The 19,750-nt window shown below is 44.6% G+C and overlaps 1 protein-coding gene across 5 annotated transcripts in view; it reads right to left on the minus strand.

The window, feature by feature from the left end:
- The window catches only part of SLCO2B1 (solute carrier organic anion transporter family member 2B1), a 170,334-nt gene that overhangs the window by 35,942 nt on the left and 114,642 nt on the right, over nucleotides 1-19,750 (minus strand). For all 5 annotated transcript variants that reach the window (XM_025186940.2, XM_075919608.1, XM_006127506.4 and 2 more), the window contains 2 exons: nucleotides 15,318-15,426; nucleotides 2,992-3,156 (listed from right to left, as the gene is read on the minus strand). In XM_025186940.2, coding sequence (XP_025042725.1) covers nucleotides 2,992-3,156; nucleotides 15,318-15,426 — 274 coding nt within the window. The remainder of the gene's footprint in view (nucleotides 1-2,991; nucleotides 3,157-15,317; nucleotides 15,427-19,750) is intronic.

Here is a 19,750-nt window from a genome sequence, read left to right on the forward strand (position 1 = left end):
GGTTGGGAACAGGTCCCAGATGAAGAAAGGCTACAGAGACTGGGACTGTTCAGCTTAGAAAAGAGGAGACGGAGAGGGGACAGGATAGAGGTCTCTAAAAGCAGGGGTTGGGTGGAGAGGGTGCATTCAGAAAAGTTCTTCCTGAGTTCCCATAAAGAAGGACTAGAGGACACCAAAGGAAAGGAATGGGTATCAGGCTTGAAACTAGTAAGAGAAAGTTGTTCTTCTTCTTCTTCACAAAGCAAATAGTTAACCTGTGGAACTCCTTGCTGCAGGAGGCTGTGAAGGCTAGAACTAGAACAGAGTTGAAAGGGAAGTGAGATAAAGTCATGGAGGTTGGGTCCATGGAGTCCTATTAGCCAGAGGGTAGGAGTGGTGTCCCTGCCCAAAGTTTGTGGAAGGCTGGAGAGGGATGGCACGAGACAAATGGCTTGGTCACTGTCTTCGGTCCATCCCCTCCAGGGTCCCTAGGGTTGGCCGCTGTCGGCAGACAGGCTACTGGGCTAGATGGACCTTTGGTCTGACCCAGGACGGCCATTGTAAGCTCAGGGCTCAGTGTCGGGGGTCTCAGTGGACCCCCTTGATTTTCATGCACACCTGGTCCTGGGTGGCCAGGCTGGCAGCTCTCCTGCCCTAGCCGGCCACTTTCCTGTGCCTAGTGCGGAGATCGTGGACGAGGTCCACGATGTCCGCACTAGCCCAGGAAGGTGCCCGCCTCTTGCGGTCCAGGGCAAGCTCCCGGGAGCCGCCAGCCTGGTCCCGGCAAGAGGGGGTGGGCTGGGGGGCATCGGGTGGGTGGCTCTGTGCCGTGCCAGGTGCAGGGTCTGCTAGCTGGGTGCTGGCAGGCTTGCACCTGGCATGGGCACCGTAGCCAGCCCGTGCCCCTTTAAGGGGTCCGGGGCCGGGAGGGGGGCATAGAGTTTCCCTGGTGTTGGCCAGAGTGGCCACCAGGGAAACCTGGGGAGGGCTAGCCTCCCACTAGTTCGAACTAAAGGGCTACACAGCCCTTAGTTCGAACTAGCTAGTTCGAACTAGGCGTTAGTCCTCGTAAAATGAGGTTTACCTAGGTTCGAACTAAGCGCTCCGCTAGTTCGATTCAAATTCGAACTAGCGGAGCGCTAGTGTAGCACCTATTAAAGTTAGTTCGAACTAACGTCCGTTAGTTCGAACTAACTTTGTAGTGTAGACATACCCTCAGATCTCAAAATCCATTCCTGAGGTTCCCCCAGAGCCCCAGTTGGGCCCATTGATAATTAGCTTTTAGTAGCGCCTGATCATAGGCATTTGCTGGACTCTTCTGTTAAGCGTGTCACATAAACTGCAACTACGAGATCCTAGAGGACAAAGAATGTGGGCACCTGCAGCACCATCAAGGGAAAGCCCATGGGGGAGAGGCTGCAGTGGGGCAGAGAATCAGCAACCTCCCCTATACTAGAGCACCAGCAGGTCTCCAGACAGACCCAAATGTGGCTGATGCTGGCTGGGGTCTAGCCTGGCTAATTCTGGCTAGGAGAAGCCTCCAGCTATCACAGTCTCTCAACAGCTTCATGCAGCCTGGCTCCAACTGAACCCCTTCTGGAAATTAAGTTGCTTCCCTCCTCTCACACCCAAACGAGCCATCCCACCACTCGCCCTCCTTTGGGCTGCATTCTCCTGGCAGGGCTGTGTGCATTATCAGCAAGTGCCACGGCCTTATGGGCTTTGCAGGATTCAGCTCACAGTACAAAGAGGAGGTGGATAGGAGGACAAGGTTTTGAGAACCATGGAGCTTGAGGAGGACAAGGTACACTCAGAACAGCTTATTCTCATTAGAACAGGTATATTCAGGTGCTGCATGTTCTGATCATCTAGATATCACTAATTGCCCCTGGTCTGAAGGTCTTTCGCTTTTTCTGATCAATGCAACCGGTTCAGCTGCCGCTAGGAAATCCATTCAGGTTGCCCCAGGGAGTGTGCACTGAAGGCACTGGGGAAGTGGCTACTTGGGGAGCAGTGAATTACTGCTGCTGCAGAACCCAGGAGACATCCCCTCCATTTCTCAGGGCTTCTGGCAAGGGGGCTGCAGGCATTGGTTTGCATAGAGTCTTTAAGGGAAGATGGGCCTTCCTGATTTGTGAGGATTGACAAAAGAGACCCTATGGGATTTGTCGTTTTGTAAGCACATCACTAGCTATGTTAATTTCTTAAAGTAATATATAAGAGAAAAGTATTTCCAATAAAATATGCTATGTTAATGTCATTGACGTAGTTCATTCATCAAACCTTTTACTATATTTTCCCTGGGCGATGCTGAGTATTTCTGCTAGAAAATAATAAAATATCTTTTAGTCGTAATGATTTCATTTCCATTTTACTTTAAGAGGACTCCCTCCTCTCGGCATCTGAAGGTGTACTTGAGAGGAGGAGACTGTGTTGGTCTGAGTCCACAGAGAGATAAAGGTGCAGTACACAGAAACAGAGTTATAGCTCTTAAATAGCTAGGGGCATCATATATCGATTTACCAAAGGGGACATTGAGGCACAAACGGCTTACGTGATTTGCCCAGAACCACATAACTAGCTCAATGGAAGCAAAAGGAGCAGAGGTCATACTGGACTTGATGATCTCTCTAGGTCCCTTCCAGTTCTAGTATTCTAGTCTATGAGTTCAAGAGTCCAAGTCCTGCAAAATAACCACTAGGAAAAACTCCCTCTGCAAAACTGTATGTTGTTCAGTCAGTGAACCCTTTATACCCTTTTGCAGACCTGTTCCTGACTGACTTTGCAAATGAGTCCCACCCATCTCCAGCCCTACCTATTTTGCTTCTGGGCAGATCTGTCTCCACGTATTTGGTTGCTGTCATTTGAATGGTGTTTTGTTTGAGTTTTGCTGTCTCCCGTGTAAAATTCAACCAAGTTTGGGATTAGCCTACCAGGAAACAAGGATTTCAATGCTCCCTAGCATTTGCAGTAAGAGCTGGAATTTCTCCGGTAGTAGCAGGCAATACTTACCTATGATCATGTTGGCAAATGATGCTGTGAGGGAGAACTGCCTCTCTAGGAATTTGCCCATAAACGTTGCTAAACCGGCAACCATGGCAGATAGATTGACTTGGGCCAAAACCACTAGCAGATAGACTGGATGCCGGAGATTCCTCAATAAAACCTTAGGAAAAACTGACATGAAAAGGAGACTTAATAACCAAAAACATATGAATATGAAGAGATGCCTGAAAAAAGGCAGCTGCCTGAATTTCCAGCTCTTGGCAGGTTAGCATGCATCCCACTAGCATTATAATACTTATTATGATATAATACAGTGATAGGAACAGTAATATTATGAGACAACTAGCAGGGAGGTGTGTGAAACAGATACAGGAAATTAATTCTAAGCTCCTGTAGTTCCTCTTCTGATTTTCCAGGGGCAGCTACGATTTTTCTAATTATACAAGACTCAAAATAAGTGACACAACAATAAGGTCAGCCTGCGCAAAAACACAAAAATATTGAGCCAGATACCATGCCAATAAATCTTTAACAGCTCTGGCAGAAATTGGAAGTGAGGGGAAGCAAGGGGCGTCTCCATGTCTATTGAACAGACTTGATGGGCAAGACTTTCTCATATTTATCAGCTACTGAAACACACATGGATTAAGACTCTGAATTTACTACAGTTCTAAACACCCAGTCGAAAAGACCTGAGTTAATGCCCCATCAGATTTTTAAGTACATGAGTCAGGACAGTCAGAGTTAAGGTTCTTAAAGCATGCCTACTGTGTCTTCTTACATGTGTGGATTGCAATAAGGTCTTTCATTATGTGACCATCCTGGATGTAAATTAAAATAAAAATACTTTGCATTTTTGTAGGTTTTTTTGCACAAAGATAACCAAGTGCATTACAAAAGGTGGTGAAGTATCATTATCCTTTCTGAGTGGCTCTAGACACTGGCCCAGGGAGGTTAAAGGCAAGGCTGTGCCATTTCTGTGCAGCACTGCATTGAGGTGAAGCTTCCTTCCTGAGCTTCCTGCTTTAGAGTTGGGTGTGTACGTTTGGACATGGAACTACTAGGATGGTGCAGCTTTCATGCTCCCAGGGTGTGCATGGCCTGTTTCATGGAGTGGGGAGGCAAAAATCTGATCTCCCCCCCTTTTTGAATGGTTTGTGCCCATATGGAATGCAAATGTAATGTTGACAGGAGGAACCAAACCTGGGACTCTGGAGTTTAGTGCATGAGTCTCTACTTCTTGAACTAAAAACCAGCTGGCTCTCAGCTAAGGCTGTGGAGTAAACTCATTCTTTCTCTCTGTAAGTGCACTAAGTGCCACTAGATGGGACAGTGAATCCTACCTAGCAAGTGTGTGGATTACACAAGGACTGTGCTGAGTACAGGAAAGGGAACCCACGCAGGTGCCAATCACAGTCTTATCCATGGCTTGCCCATGGTCTCACAGTGAGACCATAAGAGAAAATCACCTAGCAGTCTGGACTCCCAGAACCCTCACCATTAGCTATATGGTGTATGGATGATTTATTACTTATCTAGCACATTAGATTTACCTGGTGCCTAATGACTCAAAGGAATGGTCAAGGGCCAGTTCATGATCTCAACTGAACCACTGCAAATGCAGCATTTCGCTGGCTTCAGTGAACTTACTGTGAACTTACACTGCTGTTAGTGAGATCACGGTGGGAATTGGTGATATCTTCCCTTACCATCTAGGGGCCTTCCCTTGCAATCTGAGGTTCTTATTTAATTCCTACTGAGTTCTGGAAGTTGTTTTTCAGACTGAGCAAAAATCCCATATCCCACCCATGCCTCTACCAGCCAGTATAAACAGTAAAGTTCCTTGCTACTTTTGGTTTATCTTTGTGTCAACTAAATAAAACACAGAGTTAAAGATCTCTTCCAGACAAATAATAAATGGCTTCCCAAGATGTGAACTCTAATTCCTTCTATTGATTTCAACATGATCATATTCAGGCCCATTTGCAGGGAGGGTGCAAAGTGCGCGAAAGCACCCCTGGTGGTCCCTCAATTAAGCATGCTCTGGCCAGCTGGGGGAAGGCAGGAGCGGCTTCTCCCTCCCCCATGCTCTGGCTAGTGGGGGAAGGCTAGGGTTGATTCCCCTGATTCTTGGGGGGCCATGGAAGTTGCATTTCCACCCTTGAGGTCCATGTTTATAAAAAAGCACACACACACACCGAAATTCCTGTGTATAGGCCTGATATTAATGTGTGGGCTAACAACAACTGGAAAACAGCCGTGAATTCTGGAAGTCTGAGCAGCTTCCGAATGATAGGAAAATGCTTAGCACCTTTTGCAAAACGAAGGCAATCTTTGATCTAACATCCTGCATCAGTTGGTGTCTGGGAGCTAAATCTGTTTCCTAGAAAAACTAAATCACCATGACATCACAAAATGCAAAATGTTAGCTGCAGCGGACCTTCTACCTGATCCCACTCTATAATCTTAACTCTGCCTCCTAAAGCTGGTAATGACCACTAGGAATCAATTTTAAGCATGCGTCAGTATGGGCTGCTCCTCGATAAGCAGAGATGATGACTATGCCACTTTCTGGGTTGTGACCCATCATTTGCAAGCTTTTATTTACACCCCTAACTCATTGTCGGGATTTCCCCCCTAAAAGCTCTGCTCTAGTTCAAATAAGAATACATTCAGGAAAAGTCTTGTGGCCTGTTATCCAGGAAAGCAGAATTAGCTCTGGGACCCTCCCATATAAAGCATCCCATTAAACAGCCCCTTAGCCCAAGCGCCGTGAGCCCAAGTCAGCTGTGTTGGCCCACCATGGGTTTTAAATGGCAGTGCAGATGTAACCTCTCCCTCAATATTGGGAAGACCAAAGTGTTCTATCAACCTGCTTCAGGCCTGGCACATGACTCACCACAAATCGCCATTGAGGGTCAGACTTTGGAGATAGTTGAGCACTTTTGCTACCTCAGTAGCCAACTTTCTCAAAATGACAACACTGACAGTGAGGCCTAACACATGATCCGGTGTGCCAGTGCTTCCTTTAGGATAGCTCTAACATGTTTTCATAGACTGTGGCCTATGGCAGGCCACCAAGATCCAGGTCTACAAGACATTTCCTGCCATGCTCCTTTATAGATGTGAAACCTGGGGGTATATCTAGACTACATGGCTCTGTCGATGGAGCCATGTAGTCTAGACATACCCTGGGTGACCTATTGATAGTGCCTCAGGAGTGTGGAAAGGTACCACTAACAATGGCTCCAAAAGATCCTTAATGTCAAGTGGCAAATTTGCAGCATTAACAGCAGCATCCTCAATGAAGCTAATGTCTCCGGCACTGAAGCAATGATCCTCATGCACCAACTCTGTAGGTCGGCTGAACATTGAATGCAGATACCAGAATCTCACCTCTGCTCTGAGCTCACCCATGGTCAGAGATCCCATAGTGGTCAGTGGAAATGCTACTAAGACCCACTGAAAGCATCTCTGAAGAAAACTGATGTGGACATCACAAACTGGAAAGAACAAGCCACTAACTGACCCCAATGGTGCCATGTCCTCTATCAGGCAGTGGCCCATTTTAAGGAGAAGCGCTTTGCCCTCACAGCTGAAAGAGAGAGAAGGAAGGAAAAAATAAACAACTTTCTCCCAGCACGCAGCTGGCCTGCCACAAAATGTCTGTACCTACGTCAGGCCGGCTTGTGGTTCCATGATTGGACTCCTGAGTCACCTCATATGTAAATCTGTTGTAGCGATCATCCTCGTATTGAGGGATTGCCAAAGAATGATGAATGAGACATACCCGAAGTTTGACTAATGTTTGCCTTAATGAAGACAAGGTGTAGTAGTTTCTCCTACAGCACTTGTTCTCTGTTTCTACTATGCACAGTATTATCTGGAAGGTTAGAGTGCTATGGTATCTGTCAGGCGCAGGTTAGGGTGACTCTCAAGGAGGCCAGAGTTAAGGTGGTGGGCTGGGGATGCTGTGTACCCCTTCCTATTTCCTGATCTCTATAGGGGTGTGTCTAGACTACAGAGTTTTGTCGACAAAAGTGGACTTTTGTCGACAAAACTATACCTGCGTCCACACTACCGCTGAGTTCTGTCGACATAACGTCGACAGAACTCAGCAGTTTTGTCGACGTATGTAAACCTCATTTTACGAGGAATAACACCTTCTGTCGACAGAGTTTCTGTCGACAGAAGGTGTTATTGAATGGAAACTGTCCTTTGCGTCCAGACTACCATGTCGACAAAAGCAGCTTGCTTTGTCGACAGAACTCAATGTAGTCTGGATGCGCTTTGTCGACAGAAGTTTTGTCGACAGTATCTGTCGACAAAACTTCTGTCGACAGAAGCCTGTAGTCTAGACGTACCCTAGATGTTTAGAGTTGGAAATGACCTAATAGGAGCTAAACCCTGCCTCCTGGAGGCTGTGCCTATGAAAGCTCATGATCCCATCTACATGTTTTATTAGTCTTTAAAGTGCTACCAGACTACTTGTTGTTTTCTAAGTTTTTCCTGCTTCCTGGAGTCAGACATGTAATTCCATGCTTACAATAGAAGTACTATCTGAAAGGATGCATCCCAGTGTCATCCAGAACATTTGTGCACCAAGACTGCTCCCTGTAGTACTCTGGTGGGAGTCAGTCCAGAGTTGGTAACATCTCTAGGGTAACAAATCCCATTATTTCAAAATGCCTCCAGTGCCTTGGCTGCATTCTTCACCAACTACCACTTCTTCCTGTTATTGCAAGTTATTACTCATTGAACTGCTTTAGCCACACTTCTTCCCACTCTTAAAATTCACTCCACAGATGCTTGTCGACAGTAATCTTCTCCCATTGGGTCTGATCCTGGAAGCATAACAGCACCTACAGCTCCCAGGGACTTATGGAGGAGCGGAGAGAGCTCAGCACTATGCAGGATCCAGTTTTGGAGGAGGAGTCCAATGCTGCTCTCACTGAAGTCAATGACCAAAATCCCATTGACTTCAATTGTATAAGATCACATGTTTTGGGTCAAATTCTGCTCTCCCATACACCCACGTAACCTCATTGAAGTCAATAGAGTTGAATGCATGCAGGCTACAACACAATTTGTCATTTTCATTTTGTAGCTTTTAAAACTATGGAACAGTCCATCTGGATATTTCCTTCTGCTCCAACTGAAGTATGCAATTTAAGGCCCAACTTGGCAAAGCAGGACAGCGCTTTCCACATGCACTTAACTGTTTGGCTGATTAGCAAACGACCGAAAACATGTCCTCACATCCTCTTGTGAACTGCTACATAAACCTGCCCACCACATGAATCTCCCCCACGCCTGACTCAGCTCCAAGTAGGCTTTTCTAAGCCATCAGTTTTAAAAGAAATCTATTCCCATTCTGGTAAACCCAGCAGTGTGAAAGCTAACAGGCAGCAGAGTACTTTCCATTGGGAAATACACTGTGAAATATATATTTCCTTTCCAAAAGAAACATTTCTAATTACAACTGGCATCCATGAGTTCAGGCTGGGAAACGGTCATCTCTCAGCCCTGTCATTATGGAAGCCCAGTGCAAAAGCCTGTAAGCCTATTTGACAAGTGCTTTCATATCAATTATGAGCCAGATAGAGAGGTAATTCACTGAAGCCAGTGAGTGCTTGCTTGAGTAAATGCTTAGTAAACACTGGGTCAGGATGGTCTCCAAATCTGGCCCATAAATAATACATAGCATTTACATCTAGAACACTGGATCTTTAACATGTTTATAGACTGTAGATTTATTAATATTTATTTGTGCAAACAGCAGCGAGGGAGAAGAATTGAATCCGGGGACCTGACTACGAGCAAAGGAATTAATTTAAAAAGGGAAAATTAGGGATTAATATAGGGAAAATCTTCTTGTGTCAAAAACGCAGTCAGGTATTCATGCTGCTACCCCTACTCACACTGAGCAGCACTGACATTTAGAGAGACGACTTTCCTTTGTGAGTAATTGTCAGCCTCTAGGCCTTTTTGGGCTGCGTGATAATAACAACACATGAGCTAATTCAGTGTAGGGAACAATCTTATAGTGGTTACGGGAAGAGTGAGTAGATGGCATAATAGGTCTTGTCCATCTCTAATTCCTATGATTCTCCAAGTTCCAGGTTCCCAGCCCTGTATTCAGATGACTTGCCATACACCTTCCATTCATATTGGTTTTATAGAGAGATGACATAATGTAACATTCAGTATTGAAAGAGTGAACACTAGGGCTGTCTATTACTCAGAGTCAATTCACTCAATTAACTCAACAAAATTAATCAGTTTGTTAAAACTAAAATAGCAATTGAAAAGTATTAAATATTTTGGATGTTTTTCTGCATTTTGAAATATATTGGTTTCAATCACAAAAGAGAATACAAAATGCACAGTATTCACTTTATATTATTTGTTTATTATAAATATTTACAGTGTTCTAGATGTAAATGCTATGTATTATTTATGGGCCAGATTTGGAGACCATCCTGACCCAGTGTTTACTAAGCATTTACTCAAGCAAATGATTTGTAAAATGATTAAAAAAATGTATTTTGCAATTTATAGATTGTACCGAAGTGCAATCTCTTTATTGTGAAAGTTCACCTTGCAAATGTAGATTCTTTTATTACATAACTACACTCAAAAATAAAACAATGTAAAACTATAGTCTAGACAGTCCACTCAGTGCTACTTCTTGTACTGCCAATCTCTCAAACAAGTTTGTTCACATTTAAAAGAAACATAGTTTCCTGCTACTTGTTTATAGTGTCACGTGAAAGTGAGAATAGGCATTCGCATGACACTGTTGTAGTCAATGGTGCAAGATATTTACATGCCAGATTCACTAACCATTTATGCTTCATGCTTCAACCACCATTCCAGAGGACAAGCAATCATGCTGATGACAGGTTCTCTTTGATAATGATCCAAATCAGTATGGACCAACACATGTTCATTGTCATAATCTGAGGCAGGTTCTACCAGCAGAAGACTGATTTTCTCTTTTGGTCGTTCAGGTTCTGTAGTTTCTGCATCAGAATATTGTTCTTTTAAGGTTTCTGAAAGTATGCCCCACACCTTGTCCCACTTAGATTTTTGAAAGCACTTCAGATTCTTAAATCCTCAGGTTGAGTGCTTTAGCTATTTTCAGAAATCTCACATTGGTACCCTCTTTGTGTGTTCTTAAAGCAACATGTGCTGGGTCATCATCTGAGATTGCTACAACATGAAATATGTTGCAGAATGTGAGTTAAAACAGAGAAGTCCCCCTCCAAGGAGTTCAGTCTCAAATATTTTTCATGCAGCATTATTTCCTGCAAAAGTAAACAAGCTTGTTTGAGCGATTAGCTGAATAAAAAAATAAGAAAGTAGACCATAGGCTCTAAAGTTCTACATTGTTTTGTTTTTGGGGGCCATTAATTTTTGTACATATAAATATAATTCTATATTTGCAAGTTTATCTTTCATGATAGAGAGATTGCACTACACTACTTGTATTGGGTGAACTGAAAACTACTACTCTTTTGTTTTTGTGTTTTTACAATGTAAATATTTGTAATCAGAAATAAATATAAAGTGAGCACTGTATACTTTGTATTCTGGGCTGTAATTGAAATAATTATATTTGAAAATGTTGAAAATACCCACAATATTTAAATAAATGTCATTCTAGTATTATTTAACAGCACAGTTAATTGTGATTAATGTTGTTTGTGTGATTTAATTGTGATTAATTTTTAATCACTTGACAGCCCTAGTAAACACTTTGTTTAAAGATTCTCTTTTTATAATAGTTAATGAAAAGAAGCCTGCAGCGTAGATGTAGTCCAAGGGTTTTGCTGAGACAGCAAAGGTGGAAGCTGTCCAATCTCTGTTCCTGCTTGGAGCATATGACTCAGTTTTCACAACTGTAAAGAGGGTACTAAGGACACAAGCCTTGTTCCAAACACGTGAGGCAAGTTGGCCAAAGGTGACAGAAGTTTTGCTGATTCCACCATCAAGTTCCCTGTCAAGGCTAAATGAACTGGTAAGAATTGAGCTAAGAAAGCAGAAGTGGTCCACAGTGTTCAGAGTTTCAGTACTGACATAAATTTTAGCGGAATGTTGCTTCTTGTGACATGTCCATTCTTTCCTTGAGATTGATTAGCACACCAAACTTCTATATTATGGCATCACAATGAGAAAACAGCAATGTAGAGTCAAAATTGGATTTTCCCCCTTCATTTCTCCATCAAATAAAGTTCACTCTGCCTCTGTTTCAGCAAGTATTAAAGTGTATTGATTCTTTGGCTGAGAGGCTCTCCAGATACTGTGTTTTTATAAGTGTCTCTACACAAAAGACTATTAAAGCTAATAAAACAATAAAGTTTAGCATCAGAAAGATGAAGAAAATAAGGAAAATACAAGAAACTGTGGGCAAAATACTAATCTCAATTACATTGGGGTAAATGGGATGAGACCACTGACTTCACCGGAGTTATTCCAGATTTATATCGAATTCTGGTTTCACTGAAGTCAATGGGACTTTTGTTATATAATGTGACTAACCAATGTAAAGTAATAGTGATAGCAACATTTTATCTCTCTGTATATACTGTATACAAGCACTCCTACACATCCACATCTGCCTGCATGTAGTCTGCCTTCTTACTATCCCAGTGGACCTTGAGCCTAGAGAGATACCCGCTGCTGCTAGACATTCTGTACTGGAACAAAAGAACAATACCGTACAAAAAGCTGCAGGCAAACAATGCAGATAGCCATTGAATTCAGATAAAAGAGCATAAGGTGCTTATTTAGCCATGATCTAGTAATGTCAGATCTTTGTAACAGAATGCTGCTGTGATCGCTGCTTTTAGAAATTAGTGTTAAATGCGAATTGTACTTCAAGAACAGAGGGGGGCAAATTACAGTCCTGTGGGCCACATCCAGGATAGGATAGGAGATTAAAGGGCCCAGGGAAGTGGTCAGAAGGCAGGAAGTCAGTTGGTGTGAGGACCAGCCACACCTGTCTTTTTGGGGCGACACAGCCTTCTCCGACCTTCCCTACCCAGCCTCCATATACTTTCTGAACCCAAATTTGGTTCTCAGGCCAAGCTAGGCTACCCCTGCTCTAAAGCACTTTACCAATATTACAATTCAGTATTGATTGCCAGCCTCACAGCTCTGTAATGCCACATCCAGTGCAGTTTCTAGGAAGTGTGATTACATCTCAGTTATGCAGCACTAGCAATTTTACAGTTAGGGCTCTACCTGGAATATCTTAGACTAGCTTAGCCTCTCATCTCATGCCAGAGAGAATGTGGAGGCTAAACCAAGAACTGGAAACAAACAGAGATGGGAAGTTGTGAAATTTCAGGAGAAATACTCAGGGGATGGAATACATCCAAAGAAAAGGCAAATGTTGTAAAAATAATCGGGCAGAGGCTCTGTCTAGCTGCACATAGCTGGCCTTGGTAACTGTCTTATCTTACTAATATTTCCTCATCCTCCTTTTGCTTATTATGCTCATGAATTATGAGGACCTAATCCTGCAAAGTCTCACCTCCTTGTTCCCTGGGCTGGAGCTCTCTAGCTGCCAGAGCACCATGGCTGCTGCTGGCCCCCTGCTACTGCCCAACCGCTGGGGCCAGAACTCCTTCCTGTGCCGCCTGTGCCCCCTCCCCTGACACAGGGCTCCCGGCTAAGTCGACAGCCCCCGCCCCCTCCCGCCATGCTCCTGCCCCATGATCAGACCTCCCTGTAACTGGGCTCTGTGGTGCAAGAATATCTGTGATCCTGCTTGACCATGGTTGTTGCCGGACCAGAGAGTTAAGGGAGGTTAAGAATAAATAACAATAGTGATACATTCATGCTGAATAGACTCATAGACTTTAAGGTCAGAAGGGACCATTATGATCATCTAGTCTGACCCCCTGCACAGCGCAGGCCACAGAATCTCGCCCACCCCTCTTAGAATAATCCTCTCACCTATGTCTCAGATATTGAAGCCTTCAAATACTTTGAAGGCCCCAACATGCAGAGAGTCCTTCAGCTGTGATCTGTGCCCAATGCTACAGAGGAAGGCGAAAAACCTCCAGGGCCTCTGCCAATCTACCCTGGAGGAAAATTCCTTCCTGACCCCAAATATGGCGATCAGCTAAACCCTGAGCATGTGGGTAAGACTCACCAGCCAGACACCCAGAATGTTCCCTATAATGAATGGTCAATTAGTTACCAAGATCATGTTATTTCATCCAACCATCCCCTTATCATAGAATCATAGAACTGGAAGAGACCTCAGAAGGTCGTCAAGTCCAGCCCTCCGCTCTAGGCAGGACCAATCCCATCTAAATCAACCCGGCCAGGGTTTTGTCAAGCCGAGACTTAAACACCTCTAGGGATGGAGACTCCACTACTTCCCTAGGTAACCCATTCCAATGCTTCACTACCCTCCTAGTAAAATAGTTTTTCCTAATATACAATCTGGACCTCTCCCACCACAACTTGAGACCATTGCTCCTTGTTCTGCCATCTGTCACTACTGAGAACAGCCTCTCTCCATCCTCTTTGGAACCTCCCTTCAGGAAGTTGAAGGCTGCTATCAAGTCCCCCCTTACTCTTCGCTTCTGCAGACTAAACAGACCCAAGTCCCTCAGCCTCTCCTCGTAGGTCATATGCTCCAGACCCCTAATCATTTTGGTTGCCCTCCGCTGGACCCTCTCCAATGCGTCCGCATCCTCTCCAATGCGTCCGCATCCTTCACTTGCTCAGGTGTGTAAGAATTAACAGGACTCGGTCTTTGGCTTGTATGTTTTTTGAGCGAGTCCAGTACCATGAGGCCCTGCGATTGCTTGGTACACAGTGGTCCTGGTTGCAGCAATAATAATAAATAATCCCAGGGGTTGAAAAGGTGGATTTGTTCCCACCTCTAGCGAGCAGAAGAAATGTATTTGCATTTAAAGTCTGTTTGCAGCCAAACAGAAACACGAGCCTAAAAGCTGTGAATCCATTCCCTGACAAGGGCTTCCAGAGCTTAGTGTATGAGCTGTAGCAAGGTATTCCTTAATGATAATGTGAGAAGGGCAACAGATGATCAACTCCCCCCCCCCCCAGCATTTGCTTGATTAATTAAGAACAGAGCTAACAAGTGAATAGTGTGACCAGAAATGACAATTTGCTCTCCCATGACTAGACCTGCACAGCATTGAGGATAATAAATATCCTGCAAATCAAAGTGATGAGATTTAGGAAATCTGGAGGATGCAGACAGGAGGCCAACATCAGAGAGGCATTTTTTTGTAAGAGAGAGCCACATTTCGGATTATTTCCTTCAAAACCCCCTTGGAATGGACTCCAAGAATGAAAGTGGCTGACCCAGCACACACTGACCTTAGTTGTGTTCATACGATCACAATAGTCCATTAGCAAAATCTGATTTCTACACCAGCCAGCTGTGCTAGATGAAGATAATCTGGCACAGGCATTTCATACAGCAGAATTTTACCACTAGAAATCCTGTCTCCAAGCAGAGCCCATTTTGCTTGTTGCACTGGGAGGGGCCGACTGTTCCCAGCCTACACATTCTCATGGTCCTTCACATGCAGGTCCCTTTAGGGATTCTAGGAAGCAAGGGAGGTAACCCCTTCCATGGCGTGGTTTTTGCAATGACAGGGAGACAGAGCCATGTGGTGGAAGCTGAGTACTTTTGAGCAACAGCAGCAATGTGGCAGGAATCAACTCCCATACCAGGGTTGAGTTCCACTGACCTCCTCCCACTCCTCTGGGGCCTGTGCCAGGACACAGCAACTGCAGAGGCCTCCAGGCCATGACCTGGGACCCCAGGGGCATTTCCCACTTCCTCTGGTCCCTGCACTGGAATTCCAGCTGGCTTCCAGAATTCCCCCTGTGCCCAGGGCTAGGTCCAAGCTCCCACCCTCCCCCTGCTGGGCCCTGCATCAGGGGAGGGTGGCTAGATTTGAGGCTTGCTGATTTGCATGTAGTCCTGCCTAACAGTGCAATGTGGGACTGAGAGCCCACTGTGACAAAGTGCTGAGCTATCAGCAGAAATAGGGTGTTTAAGTTAATACAGGGGAGGCATGAGATATTTTGTTTGGTCCGCTAGTAAATGTTCTGCATTGTCCAATGAATAAGAGATCTACAGAGCAAACGTTAGCACATTGAATCCTTATGTGCTAAAGCTGCATCTAAGAGTTAAGCTGTTACACGGAGCAAGTAATAGCTCCTTTTTATCCTGGGGGATGCATATTAGCACAAAGGTCCTCATTGCCAGGAGCCGATATATACTTGAGTAAGCAGAGGAGTCACTTTCCAAGGAAGGGGAAACACAAACTTACTTTTAATGAAGCTGGTTAAGGAGAGACTTCGCATTATTTCTGATTTGGATTTAAGCTCGTTCAGTAGGTCTTTGCTCTTCTTAACTTCACTCTCACTGCCTTTCACCACCTGAGAAAAGAAAAAGACTGTCAGTTTTGGACATGGTTTTAGTGAACTTGCTCCCTCACAGCTGAATCCCAGCTGTGTTATTTAAAGAAATGAAAACACATTCTTTCCAATTTGTGGCTGGCATTCTATCCACCGAGGGCCAGAGAGGATGACCCACATTTCAGTTGAGAAGGCTCTCAAACAGTTTACAAGTTATGTAAGAATCTTTTCAACCACTAGGGAGAAAGGCAGCCACTTCTGGGAGGGTATGTGACAGCTTTTTAACAGTAATATTTACAGAAGTTAAGTGAAGAATAGTGAATCCAGTTGAAACTTCAAGAGGAATTTAGGAAGGCAAAATGCAATTCCCTAGCTTTAAACTTGACCAGGGTACCAAGAATGAGCCCCTAACCATGTGTAAAATGTCTAGAGGTACTAAATGAGCACAAAAGTTCAGGACACCTTGGTTTTACATCTCATGATTCCTCAATAATCAGAACACGATGCTCACAGGATCACCTACGCCCTTTCCTGCTTAGCTTGTAAGAGCTCAGAAAATCACAAGCTCAGATGCCATGGCTGCAGGCTCCCACATGTTAATAGGGATTAATCAGAGGTTTTCAGGAAAGGGGTAATAACCGAATTTCCCTTCCTCACTTTAATTTGTCAAACGGTCATGAATAACACCTTATAAATAACAAATGGGGTGATTGGCTATGTATGGTACAATATGTGCTAGGCTTCTATTAATATTGAAATCCACAAAAAGTAGCCATAGAGATGCCCAACAGAAATAGACTCATTCACCCTGATACACCTACAGAAGAAAGTGGAAAGTGAAAGTGAAAGTGATCATGAAATCACAGAGTTCATGATTCTAAGGAACGGAAGAAGAGAGAACAGCAAAACAGAGACAATGGATTTCAAGAAAGCGGATTCTTGTAAGCTCAGAGAGCTGGTAGGTAAGGTCCCATGGGAAGCAAGGCTAAGGGAAAAAACAACTGAAGAAAGTTGGCAGTTTTTCAAAGGGACATTATTAAGGGCCCAAAAGCAAGCTATTTTGCTGCATAGGAAAGATAGAAAGGACAGTAAAAGACTGCCTTGGCTTAACCAGGAGATCTTGCATGATCTCAAAATAAAAAAGGAGTAATATAAAAAGTGGAAACTAGGACAAATTACAAAGGATGAATATAAGCAAACAATACAGGTATGCAGGGGCAAGATTAGAAAGGCAAAGGCACAAAAGGAGCTCAAACTAGCTACGGACATAAAGGAAAACAAGAAGACATTCTATAAATCTACTAGAAGCAAGAGGAAGACCAAGGACAGGGTAGGCCCACTGCTCAGTGAGGATGGAGAAACAGTAACAGACCAAACATTTCAGAACGAGATGGGGAGAGCTTTAAGTTACTACAGAGAATTCTGTCCCAAGTATCTACCTAGTTTCCCAGAAACTCAGGGGTGGGCAATAAAACATTGGCACATCCCCAGTGTCAACCCCTAACGTGTCTTCAGTCTCTCCACTGGCTGTTCTAGTGTGATGAAACAGTATAGTGGATCCCTCGTCAGATCTTCAGCATAAGGTCCTTTCCCTTCCTGGTCAACTTTTTCCCATCTCTGTTCTTCATAAAGCTGCTGCCTGTTGTGCTGGAAAGCCAAGCCTGAAGCAGGCTTCTTGAACTGTCCCCACTTCATTTGCCCCTCCAAACCCACCTCCCACATGTGAAGAGTACAGGTTTCTGATTCAGTGTGATCTGGATCACTTGGTAAGCTGGATACACGCAAACTGTATTTTAATATGACTAAAGGTACATTCAAACATCTAAGAACAAAGAATGTAGGCCAAGCTTACAGGATGGGGGACTCTGTCCTGGGAAGCAGTGACGCCAAAAGACTTTGGAATTGTAATAGATAATCAGCTGAAGATGAGTGCTCAGTGTAATGCTGTGGCCAAAAGAGCAAATGTGATCCTGGGACACATAAACAGGAATCCCAAGCAGTATAGGGAATATTTTATTTTAGTGGCACTGGTGCAACTGTGAACATGGTGCCCAATTCAAGAAGGCTGTTGATAGACTGGAAACACTCAGAGCAGATGCATGAGAAAAATTAAAAGGTGAAAAAACATGCCTTGTAGTGACAAAATCACATTTAAGAAAGAGAAAGTTAAAGATCTACAGGGGGGCAAATGGTTAATAATGGGCCGTTCAGTCTAGCAGAGAAAGGTATAACACAACCCAATGGCTGGAAGTTGAAGCTTGATACATTCAGACTGGAAATAAGGCAGTTTTTTAAATGGTGAGAGTAATTAACCATTGGAACATGCAAACCAGCCAATAGAAGCTTCAGGAAGTAGTATCCCAGTCCACATCACTTCCCACAGCTCCCATTGACTGGAAACAGCAATCTGCTGCCAGTAGGAGCAGTAAGCACCTGTACCTATAGAGGTGCAGGTAAATAAAAGGCGGCGGTCCACCAGGGGCTAACCTTGGTGAACTGCCTCTGTCTTATTGCCCGCCATTGGACTAGAAGATCTCTGTTACCTCGTCTCATCCTGGAATCTATGAATTCATGAACATCACCCTCTAGAACCCCATCTCCCCCATTGTCTCCCATACTGGAAAGCATGCCTCCTTCCTCAGAAGGCTCCCTCTGTCCTGTGGAGATGCACTGAGGGAGTCAGCACTGGAAAGTAGCAGGAGCCAGCAGAACTGAGGAGCTCTGCCAGTAGATCTAGGCAGAACTAGCCTGACAATGTGGATTTTTGGATTTAAGGAGAGATGTTGTATGCTGTAAGTGTACTTCACCTTGCTTTCCCCAAACAATGTTCCCAAAAATGTGAGATTCCTCTTGCAAAATTCCTGAAAATTAATGTTTTCTGGGAATACTCCCCAAGGAAAACGAATCCTCACCCCACTCAATTACTCACACTTCCTTCAAAGAGCTGTTTCCCATGACTGTTGTTAAAAAAACAACAAACACCACTTATCATCTGCTTTAGGCTGATTGCTTTAGGTGGTAGAAGTTAAAATGTATTTCTCACAGCACCTCCAGGAGAGCTAACAATAATGAGCCCTCCAAACTAACTGTGGCTGACTTTTCACATTCCCAAGCACCTTCTAAACCAGGGCCCGGGTGCAATCTCAGTGACCTCAGTGTAATTCTAGAATACGTGGAACTGCATTGATGTCACACCGAATGCAGCTTTATAAAATGCTGTGACAATGAAGGAAAGGGCAGGCATCTGTGGGGGAAATAAAATCAGGCACTTGGAGTCGAATTTGGTGAGGCCTCCAGAGTCAACATCATTTTTTTGCAAAAAGTCCTCTGGGATCTTTAATGAGCACAAGTAGTGCCACTTACAGTAGCACAGTACTCTAGAGCCACAGTGTTTGACAGGGGGTTAGATTAGATGAACTTTGTGGTCCCTTCTAGCCCCAGGTGAGCTGATAGATTTGCTGGGCCCCTAGGCAAGGTGGGGTGGGGCCCGGCTCTGTGCTCTTAGAAGGGGCGGGGCCTCAGGTGGAAGAGAAGCCAGGCCTCAGCACTGCCCAGACCGTGCCCCTCCCCTGCACCATCTGTAGCACGGTGCCCCAGGCTCTGCAGCATGCTGTGCAGGGCTCTGGCAGCAATTTAAAGGGCCCAGGACTCCAGCTGCTGCTGCACAGTAGCAGTGGCAGCAGCCAGGAGCCCTGAGCCCCTTTGAATCGCCAGGCCCTGAGGGAATTGCCCCCTTTGTCATGAACTGTCGGCGGGCCTGTCTAAGCCTACGGTTCTACGATTCTATGGTTCTACCAGTCAGTGAGTTACTCAGAGGGAACATCACCATCTACTGAACCACCCCCACCACTTCCTGAGTATCAGCGCGATCCACCAGGAAGTCTCAGGGAGCCTCTATCAGGCTGGACATCCTTTATATTAAGCAAACGGAGAGGCTCATGCTGTGCCACTTTGTGATGCTACGTAAGTGGAGTGTTGTAGATATGCTGACCCTTTGGTACCTTCCTTAGGGCTCTGCAGACATGGTGCATTCAGCTTGGAGTTATGCCCCTAGGGACAGACCCCACCAAGCCAAACAGTGATGTGGGGACTTGTGGTCAAACCTTGGAAGGTATTTTCTGATTCTTATTTGGAGGGGAGAGGCTACCTGAGTTGATAATAGCTGGGGGAAAGCCCCAGGTTTCCTATATATGTTTGAGTTAATGAGGTGTAACTGAGTCTAGCTAGGTTCATGTCTCAACCTGTATTTCTGTGGCATTTTACCTGCAGGGAGAGCTCCCACAGGCTTGCAAGCCTGATTTTACTTGGGATTCACCAGAAAAAATTACATATAAATAACCAGATG

Source organism: Pelodiscus sinensis, chromosome 1 (assembly GCF_049634645.1).
Source record: "Pelodiscus sinensis isolate JC-2024 chromosome 1, ASM4963464v1, whole genome shotgun sequence".
In the NCBI taxonomy this organism is placed as follows: Eukaryota; Metazoa; Chordata; order Testudines; family Trionychidae; genus Pelodiscus; species Pelodiscus sinensis.